At 37.8% G+C, this 10,106-nt stretch overlaps 2 protein-coding genes across 2 annotated transcripts; one reads left to right on the top strand and one right to left on the bottom strand.

The window, feature by feature from the left end:
* The first annotated feature begins 724 nt into the window (after nt 1-724).
* On the top strand, nt 725-6,576 carry LOC126589731 (magnesium transporter MRS2-11, chloroplastic-like). The gene is made up of 14 exons (XM_050255115.1): nt 725-1,190; nt 1,295-1,367; nt 1,626-1,696; nt 1,869-1,954; nt 2,047-2,137; nt 3,260-3,328; nt 3,756-3,836; nt 3,933-4,098; nt 4,201-4,246; nt 4,414-4,494; nt 4,933-5,015; nt 5,886-5,929; nt 6,027-6,143; nt 6,244-6,576. Exons 1-13 carry the CDS (start codon nt 843-845, stop codon nt 6,120-6,122), a joined length of 1,335 nt encoding a protein of 444 aa, XP_050111072.1. The 5' UTR covers nt 725-842; the 3' UTR covers nt 6,123-6,143; nt 6,244-6,576.
* Nucleotides 6,577-6,718: 142 nt separating this feature from the next.
* LOC126589730 (uncharacterized) lies at nt 6,719-9,421 on the bottom strand. Its single transcript, XM_050255113.1, has 4 exons — nt 9,116-9,421; nt 7,619-8,578; nt 7,477-7,524; nt 6,719-7,367 (listed from the first exon to the last, which is right to left on the bottom strand). Exons 1-4 carry the CDS (start codon nt 9,302-9,304, stop codon nt 6,951-6,953), a joined length of 1,614 nt encoding a protein of 537 aa, XP_050111070.1. The 5' UTR covers nt 9,305-9,421; the 3' UTR covers nt 6,719-6,950.
* Nucleotides 9,422-10,106: the final 685 nt, after the last annotated feature.

Genomic DNA, 10,106 nt, shown 5'->3' with positions numbered 1-10,106 from the left:
AGTCTAGTCTAAGCCAGTCCAGCTTAGTCCCTGAAGCTAGTCCAGTCCTAGATAATCCGGTACAACAAACGCACCCTAAGAAGTTATGATTATAAGAACAAGGTTTTGTGAATAAGTCACGAGATACTTTAGGTTGAGGAGCCAAAATTTTCTCTTTAAAAATTTCCCTTTCTTAAATTTTTGGATGAAATTCTTATTTTATACATCAACTAACAAAAAAAATTGACAAAATTAATAAAAATGTGGATGTCCACTCAAAAGGAATCAAGTAATGGCTGTTAATCAAACTGTTTTCGGTGATTGACAACTATTGGTCACCATGACTATCCAACTAGTTGGTATTTGCCTATAAAGTGGATTGTTGAAGATGAGAGCAAATGTACACACAAAAACTCAAGCTACACGGCTGAGAAGAGAGAAGATAGAAGGAAGAAGAGAGGAAGAAGAGAGAAGCCACAAGGCTCACGTCAAAGAGAAGAAAGAGAAATAAGATAATAAAAAGAGTTATCTTTGTAATCTTATTATTTCAGATTATAAATAAAAGCATTACTGTTGCACGGATGACGTACTTCCAGTCATACTGACTGTAGAGGTTACTTATTTATTCCACCTCACACACCGTTGATTTTACAACAAAAAAAAAAAAGACTAATGATGCAACAAATGACATTCGAGAAAAACTATTAATAAAGTTAAACTAAACTCGTGGTATAGATCAATCATCTTTGCTACAGTTTAGCCAATTTTAAGATATCCACAGAAATCCATTTTCACGTTACACTTACAGATACTACCCAACTCTTCCACCTACATGATCGCAACCAGGGCTCTGCGACTCTGCAATGGCTCTGACTCCATGGCCGTACCTCCTCCAGCTCCCACTCCACTCTTCCCCCCACTCCTCTCAGCTCTTCTTCTCCCAATCGCGAAAGACCGAAATCTCTCTCGTCTCTCCGATTCCGGTCAAGCTCTCCCTCTCGGTCTCGCCAAGACCCAAGTGCTTTAGATCGGCCACCGAGGAGGACCGCTTCAGCGACACCGAAACCATCTCCGATGACGAGGCTAGAGCTAACGACGTCGTTCCGGTGAACGGCCAACACCAAACGACGGAGACGAATGGTGGTTCGTCAAGGGTTGCAACGTCGTCCGCCGGTGACTCTTTGCTCGGAATTCGCGAGCCAGTATACGAGGTCTGTTGCAAGCCAATTTCGTTATCAGTTAATTGCAGTTATAGACTGTGATTAATGCACTAATCAACATGATTAAGCAATAATATTATTTAATTATTTTATAGGTGGAAGAAGTGAAGGCTAATGGGACGATATCTATTAGAAAAATAAATAGACGTCAGCTATTGAAGTCAAGTGGTGAGTAAAGTATACGTTTGGAAATGCTTCTCGGAAGTGCTTCAAGGGCTTTTATCAATACCGAAGCACTTCTAATTTTTTATGCCAAATGCTATCAGAAGTGCTTTTGGTGATCAGAAAGCGGTTTTAGTTATTTTAAAAGAACTTACAAACAGTTCGTAAAATACTATGTTCTTTATAATGCTCTTTGAAGTTCAACTGAAGTGAGTTATTTCTAGTGCTGTTTTCGGGTTACTGAGTGCTAACTTTCGTCCTCAGGTCTTCGTCCACGTGATATTCGGAGTGTTGATCCTTCATTGTTTCTAACAAATTCAATGCCTTCGTTGCTGGTATGGTTCCAGCTTCCAATTTTGGTATTTCACGCTAGTTCTTGCAAATTGTAATGCTTTTGTGCGTGTTCTTACCTCTATAAAAATTTAAATTTTGGTAAGTGGATTACTTATTCTTACTAAATGGCAGATATTTATCATGCTTATGAGCTTCTTTTGGTTCACCTCTTAGGTCCGTGAGCATGCTATTCTGTTGAATCTAGGCTCATTACGCGCAATTGCAATGCAAGAGCGTGTCCTTATATTTGACTACAACAAGTGAGAGCAGAACAAGATATTGCACCCATTGACGTCTAATTTTGCCTTATCCAGTTCAAAGCATAATACTATTGGAAATTTTGCATGTGCAGTATAGGAGGCAGAGCTTTCATAGAAGCATTGTTGCCTCGACTAAACCCCAAACATATGAATGGAGGACCATCTATGCCATTTGAGCTTGAGGTTAGCATTCTTGTCTGATCGCTCTCTCACTTCAAGCTAAGTCGCTATTTTTTCTTCGGAATTTAAGCATAACATTTCTGTTTTTTAATATATGTTATTAGTGTGTATTACAAATTTGCAAGAGGTCTGCCTGTAGAAATCTTACACAAAGATGGTTCCTAGAAATGCTACCTTGTAAGTTTCTTCAATTATTAGCCCATTAGGGTTCAGTTCTGGAGAATTTGAAAGGGCCTGGAGTTTGCATTGGAATATGCTAATATTGTGATGTCTCCAATCTTTATTTTATTGCAAGTTTTTTATGCCTTAAAGGAACTCTAATATGGCTGTCGTTTGCATTGGAAAGAATTGCAGGGCCAAATATATAACTGAATTGAAGTTTTAATGCAAACACCAATCTTTATTTTATGACTGGCTTCAAAGATATATTAGTCTTTAATTTGATATTTTGTATGTTGGATACCATTACTAAAAACTTCTTTAAGAAATAAGAATCTTACTTATGGAAGAAATATTCGTCCTATAGGGGAGAAGCATTCATACTCATATGATCAAAACTTGTCTCATTTGTTTAACTGTATTAAGAGTGCAAATCAACCCCTTAAGATCATTATGGAAGATTATAGTGACTTCCAGTTGTGGATGTCACAGGTGCCCAAATCTGTGGGAGGTTTCTAGATGAAGAATGTATCTTTTAGGAACCTGACAGCTTGTGGCATGCAGTGAACTGCATCTAATACAAATTCAATGACAACTGAACTGAGATTAAAACTGAAAGACAAAGCTTTCTGTTTTGGTTAAGGTGTGACTGCTTCGGATAATGTCAAATTTCTAAAGGAGGATACATGGTTTTGAGTTTAATGTTTCATTGTATCTCCTTTCTCAATAAATTAGAATAAACTGTACGTTTTCAATAACAAGGCTTACACCAAGGACTGATTTCTGTGTTACTTATCTTCATTTTCCGAAAAGTTTGGCAAGAGGTAAAATGTGACCTTTTGCGTTTATAAGATTCATATTCCTTGTCATGCATATACTTCCTATCTTTTCACCTATTAGGCTTCTGATTCTCAATTTATCAGAGTGCTGAATGAAAAACATATTTTGTGTTTTTGGTACTTTCAGGTTGTTGAAGCAGCATTGCTCTCAAGAATACAGCGTTTAGAACAAAGACTAATAAATTTAGAACCTCGTGTGAGTATGGCCAGATAGTGAGTGTTTTAATATTCTTTTTCCTAAGGTTCTCTCAGCAAATAACTGTCTTAAAGCTAAATATATCCTCTATGTATTTAGCTTACGGCTGTCAAGAAAAAATCAGTAGGTTGACCAATCTAAAGATCACATGTTATGTTACTTTTGCTAAGAAATATGCTGATCATATTTGTACAAATGCTGCATGGTAATGATTTATATGATTAAAATTGCCTATTGTCAAGGAAAACTAGAAAAAGGATTTCGTGAGTCAAGTAAAATAATAGAAATAATTTTGTGTACTTGTTTTGCAATGTGGATGATACATCTCTCTCTCTCTTCCCCTCCCCCAAATAAATGTATATATATATTTTTTTCAAATTCTGTGGTTCAAGTGTTATCATGTTTAGTCTCCTTCAATTTGCTTCAGGTTCAAAATTTACTTAGCGTTTTGCCGAACCGGTTAACTGCTGACGTACTGGAAGAGCTTCGTATTAGCAAGCAAACCTTGGTATAGTTGATCATTTTGATTTAATGGTAAACCCATGTCTATGGGCATTGACAAACATTAGTATTAATCTGGTTACCTGTCCTTTGTTAATGAAAGGTTGAATTGGGTTCAAGGGCAGGGGCGCTCAGGCAAATGCTGTTTGATCTGTTGGAGGATCCCCATGAAATACGCCGTATATGCATCATGGGGAGAAACTGTACACTCAATAAGATGAATGATGACATGGAATGTTCTGTTCCTTTAGAGAAGCAGATTGCTGAAGGTTAGTCTTAGATGCGAGTCTGTAATTTACTTGAGCATTGTTTAAGTTGTAAATTCGGTCAATGAGCTAAGTGTATCTTTGGTTTGATTTTGTTATATGCAGAAGAGGAGGAAGAAATTGAGATGCTTTTGGAAAATTATCTTCAACGGTCGGCTCCTCCTCACCTTCCCCAAACAAAGACAAATTTTTTTTTTTTAGCACGAACGGATACTGATGGATTTGTTTTTTCTATGCTGTGGTACAACTAAAAAGCAGCATTATTTGAAACTTGTGCTACACCACGGAAGTTGACCTTAGTGCTTGTTGCATTCGCAGATGTGAATCTTGTCATGGCCAGGCTGAAAGGCTTCTTGATTCTGCTAAAGAAATGGAAGATTCTATAGCTGTCAACTTGAGGTCTGAATGTTTTTGTCGTTTTTGATTTGTTTATAGCTTTATACTGTCTGTCTGGATGTGAAACTTTAATTGATCTTGTTGTTAGACAAGCATGAAATCCGAAACGTTTAAGTTGTTAGAATATTGGGCCAACAATGTATATAGATCAGCATCCTCTTCCACGTGCAGCCCCATCCTTCACATGGAGAGGCAAACATAGATGCAGACAAGAAACACATAGGTGCCCATTCGGCTCACCTTACAGCCCCACCCTCAGCTGAATCAGTATTAGTTAAAAGTTTCATATATAATCCTAAAACAAAAAAGTAAAGATTTCCCCATTAGTTCCTGATCTGTTTCCACTCTCATACAACCGGATTGAATTTTGCTAAATGCTTAAAGGCCACACTGTGTGCTTTCCATTTATCTAATACCAATTTTAACTGATTTCATTTACAGTTCTCGGAGGCTCGAGGTTAGCAGAGTGGAATTACTACTCCAGGTTGGGACATTTTGTATGGCACTTGGCGCTCTGGTTGCAGGTGTGTCCTTAACCTGCTACAAACCCTATTCTTTACCTGTATTAGTTATGTGTAATGCTTCTGAAAATAAGCTTGGGCATTGTGTTGTTAAAAATGTTCCCATGGGTTCGGGTGCGATTCTATTTGTTTCCAGTCTCTCCTTGTTGTGGAAAATTTACTACATAACTTTCCACATAGGAAATACTGATGTCCATATATATATATATGTATATATCCCTATTGCAGTTATCTATGAATTTTGAATCAATCAAACTTTTAGACAACAAACTGGATTTTGACATGTCTAAGTTGGTTATAAGAATGTCAATGATTTCTGTAGGCTAAGAAACTAAAAAAACCTATTGCTAGAGGTGGTAGATAACATAGATTTCTTGTTCGTTCTTACTTTAGAAATATAGTCATTTTTGGACTCGTCTCAAAACAGAAGAGTTGAATGGTGCAATGGGTAGTTTTTTTAAAAGGGAACTGTTATTGGCACTCCAAAAATCACATTTTGCACTCCTCACAAATGTATTTTTCTTTCTAAATATTGAAAGGTTGGAGCGCAAAATAAGAATTTTGGAGTGCCAATAACAATTCAAAATCCTTTTTGGTGTTCTGTACATTTCAAATATAATCTCAGTTCAACACCATGAAGTAACAACTGTAATATCAGTTCCTTAGAATGGTAAGTTGGCTAGAGCAGTATGTGCTTCCCTCACTGAACCCAAGTTTGAATCCCCCTTCCTGTCGTTTAGATGAATTTAATGTAGATTACAATATTGTTTTGTCAAACAACTTCTTTATATTGTCCATATTTGTTTGCCAGCCAAATTTGTCATTAAATTGATGTTTCGGTACTCAGCAGTCTCGTCTTCCTTCTAATATCAGGTATATTTGGCATGAACTTAAGGTCCTATCTTGAAGAACATGTGGTACGTAAAAGTTTGTGAATTAACTCAATTGATTCTCTTCCCATTTTCTTCCGGGTAATTGCAACATGGCCATTACTTATTGCTTAGTTTGGTGCAGTTCGCATTTTGGTTTACTACAGCAGGGATAGTTGTTGGCGCCGTCGTCGGATTTTTTCTAATGTACTCTTATCTCAGGACAAGGAAAATATTGTAAATAGAAAGTGATTCAGTATAGGTAAAAATTTCATTTTCGCTTATGCACTATGGAGGCCATGAGATTCAAATGCTTTTCGTTTGTGTACTGGAAACTTAATCGCACCTCGTTAATTTTACAGGTGATTTCAGAGGTCATGAACGTTCAGCTGCCAAACACATTGATATGATTGTACCATATTTCAATTATTTGTAGAAAATTTTCAGGTCAACGGGCCGAGAGTCCACTGCAACAACACCGATATTGTTTCCACTTAACCACCTGCACAATCTTAAGGTGGGGTTTTATCACAAAATGCCTTGGTATTAGTTGGAGTAGGGTTAAAATATTTAAACTCTTATTTTCTCATTGATACGGTCGCTGAAGGACATTTCAACATTATTGTGGGCTCTATGAACATGTACTGAGTTTCTCCCATAAGATTTCATCACTGCAGCTGATTTCACGAGTTGAATCCGTTAGGCTTATATATAGCATGCAACAAGTAAAGGTGATTAGTGTTTGTGGCCCTGTAATATTTTGGCCGACCTGGATGCTGGATTGTACAAGTGCCTGAGCCTTTCGGAAGTAAGAAACTAAGAATGTACACCCAAAAGAACGATAAACCTCATTTTACCCTTTCGGAAGTAAGAAGCTAAGAATGTACACCCAGAAGTGCCGCTCAGGTCAACGTAACACGAAATGGATTATCAAATGAATGTGGAAAACCTACAAAGCTCAACGCTTCGGGCAAAATGGAAAAAAATGAGGAAGAGAAAAACACAGCTCTATACTAGTACAAAACAAATTGCATAAAACATGGAATCGAAAAAAACCTGAACCGGCACTTCATGCGTGTTGTGATGAATTTAGTGCAGTTTGGGATTCTTTAACAGGTTTTGAAGATTCATCAATGGCTAAATTCCCCATTCCCACCTCCATTGCTTTCCTCTCATCCTTCTCCGTCTCCTCAGAAATACTCCCATTGGAGGCCCGAGGCAGCACGCCAGCCACGGAAGGCTCAAGGAGTCGAGGCCCTGCACTAATCCATGGATGACTGAGGCATTGTGCAGCAGTTGGCCTCTTTTCGGGGACAAAATCAAGTATGGGAACAAGGAAGTCTGCCATCTCATTTGCATCTTGCTCGCTGAATGCGTACTTCTCCGTTAGCACCTTATTAAGCGGCCAGAAACGCAATCGTCGAATATGCTTCAAATCCCCATATCGGTTAAAGAAATCCTGGGAATATTTACCACCTAATGCTGTCTGGAAAAGATAAATCCATGAATACCCTTATTTAACCCGATTTATTGTCAAAAAGTACAATTACATATAACTCACATTTCTTTCAGTGAGCAAAGTATCATGGTATTACCTTACGGGGAATTGTTCCAAGAAGTTCCATCATCAGTGCCAGGTGATCCTTCACAACGAGATTTAAAAGTCAATATATCAGACACCTAGTTTATCAAATTCATCATAAACTTCCAAAGAAGAAATCACGAATCTGCACGTACCTCATCCTTATCATAACTGTCACCACTGTGCGGATCAAAAAGAACGTCACCAGTTGCTAGCTCAAAACAAACACAAGCAAAGGACCATAAATCTGCTGGAGTTGAGTATTTTGCTCCAAGAATAACTTCTGGGCATCTGTACTGCCTTGTCTGAATATCACTTGTAAACTGCTTATATGTCCAACAAGCATTTCCAAAATCAACCAATTTGCATTTAAGGTCAGCTTCTACGAATAACTTCTTCCTTGCGGAACGGCTTGCTTTTGCTTCTTGAGTTTCTTCCTTATCTTCACGCTTTATTGATTCATTACTAACTCCAGAATCCTTCACTTGTTCTTGAACAGAATCCCCATTTGATTTTACTTCACTAATAGAATCTTCAGAGCCAACTATTGCGGAATCTGCCTCATTGTCTTCCCTCCCGGCACCACCCTGAGTTGCCTTCTTAGCCTTTTTCCGGATCTTCTTCTTCTGGTTTTTTGTAAGATCTCCGTTTAACTTGTTAATGTCTTTAGAAGCCCCAGAGACGGACACAGTTTTATCTTTGCTGGTCGGAAGGATGAGAGCAGCACCTGATTTCCTAGGATCTTTAGATGGATCAATCATTGACAAAAGCAAGACATTCTCTGGCTTCAAATCAGTGTGTATTAAAGAGAGTTGACTATGCAAGTAATCCAAACCCACTAATATATGGAAACAAATTTCTTTGACCATGTGCAGCGGAGCCCCTCGGTAATCGTTATACTTAATAAGGGTCAGGAGGTTATCCCCCAGGTACTCAAAAACCAAACATACATGGTGTCCATTTGGCCCTGAATGCTTGAAGTGATCCAAAAGCTTCACAACACACTTCTTATCGCCAGGGTCTCCCTCGGCAATCTGTTTGAGAATCTTTATTTCGTCCATTGCAGCTTCAGTGTAATAATGAGAACTCTTTTGAATCTTCAAAGCTACATAACGCTACAAACAATGAATTTCTCATGTTGTTAAAGGTTCGAATAGATAAGTTCCTCATTTACGTGAATGAAAAATTGGCACACGCACACAAGACAGAGAATCTCCACTTCTAATGCTATGCTATCAAAACAATTAAGGTAAAGTAACTATAATAAGCAACTAGTCCAAATTACTAAAGAATAACCAATGCAATAAATTTACTCAGAAACCGAGATCCTTACTCGATTACGCCTAACTCTACTCACTATTTGTATAAGCCAACCAATATAAATTTGAGGAATTGAGCCATTCCCTAAGATTTTTTTGTTCTACTATTGAATAACATTCAACATTTTCTTTTCGTTCTCTGAATAGCCGAATCGTTTTGCTATTAACTAATTGGATTCATCAAAAAATTGTGCCTCTCCTTTCGTTGCCTAAACCCTAATTTCCCAATTAAGCATACAGAACACAACATTTAGTTCCACTACTCCTTCATTTTCCCTCAGTTTCTCAGCAACCAAACAAGTAGCATTCTTGACAACAAAGCCAGAAACATACCGAGCTGCTCGTATCCCAAGCAAGCCAGACGGTGGAGAAGTGGCCCCACCCGAGCTTGCTCTGCACCACATAGCAGCCATTCTTGAAGGAATCCCCAACAGAGACGGCGTGGTAGCCTCCTTTCTTGTAATCCTCGGTGCCCTCGTCCTCCGATGTGTAATCGCTGAGCTCCTCGCGGTCATCCGCCATTGGAGTTGGGGAATTAGGATTTGACTTATGGGGTATTTGGGTTAAATCTTCAGTGAGAAACCCTAGTGAGGTTTACTGGAATTAGTGCTGACTGCTGAGGGTCAAAATTTTGGTATTGGGGACAAAGAAAGTTGGATGGCAGAACCGTAAATAAAAGATAAAAAACCAGAAGACAAATGGGCCAGGCCAGCCAGACTCTACCCGGCCCAAAATGTTTGGGTTCTACAGATTTTCATTATAAATGAAAATTTGTGTTTGATGAGAGATTTGAACCCAATACATAAACCTAATATGAGCTATGCTCTCTTAAGCATCAAAAGACAATAAAGAACGGTTGAGATTTAAGCAAATAATTTTAGTTAAATCTTAACCACTCACTCATAAAAAATGATGTGAATGCATTCTAATATAACTTCAACCATAAGCTTGATTTGATAGAGAACAAAACAAACAAAATTTCACTAATATCCAACGCCATTGTTTGAATTGGCCCTACTGGCTCGTTTACTATTCCGTAATCAAGATGAGAGGAATTGAATTGAGGAGAGTTTGGAATGGGGTGAAATCAAAATCAGATTTATGTAGAAAATTATATACTAAAACTTTTAGGGATCGGAGTTGGAATAGTACCGAATCACAAGTTGTTTACCAATTCACATGAATTGGAATGAAAATCAATGTGATTACTAAAATGCATCTATCCTAATAATCTATTTTATATTGTTAATTCTTTTTTGGTAATTTTTTTTAACTTTGTGAGAAAAACTTAGGTTTTTTTTTTGCTGAGAGAACAAAATTTGGT

This window comes from Malus sylvestris, chromosome 11 (assembly GCF_916048215.2).
Source record: "Malus sylvestris chromosome 11, drMalSylv7.2, whole genome shotgun sequence".
NCBI lineage: Eukaryota > Viridiplantae > Streptophyta > Magnoliopsida > Rosales > Rosaceae > Malus > Malus sylvestris.
This window is presented reverse-complemented; position numbering and strand designations above follow the sequence as displayed.

Excerpts from the sequence above, each read along its gene's own strand:
- LOC126589731 (XM_050255115.1), top strand. The coding sequence starts at position 843 with ATGGCTCTGACTCCATGGCCGTACCTCCTCCAGCTCCCACTCCACTCT. Across the intron at positions 3,329-3,755 it reads TAATAAATTTAGAACCTCGT|GTTCAAAATTTACTTAGCGT; the intron begins GTGAGTATGGCC and ends AATTTGCTTCAG. Across the intron at positions 4,495-4,932 it reads TCTATAGCTGTCAACTTGAG|TTCTCGGAGGCTCGAGGTTA; the intron begins GTCTGAATGTTT and ends TTTCATTTACAG.
- LOC126589730 (XM_050255113.1), bottom strand. The coding sequence starts at position 9,304 with ATGGCGGATGACCGCGAGGAGCTCAGCGATTACACATCGGAGGACGAG. Across the intron at positions 7,525-7,618 it reads ACAGTTATGATAAGGATGAG|GATCACCTGGCACTGATGAT; the intron begins GTACGTGCAGAT and ends CTCGTTGTGAAG. Across the intron at positions 7,368-7,476 it reads TTGGAACAATTCCCCGTAAG|ACAGCATTAGGTGGTAAATA; the intron begins GTAATACCATGA and ends TATCTTTTCCAG.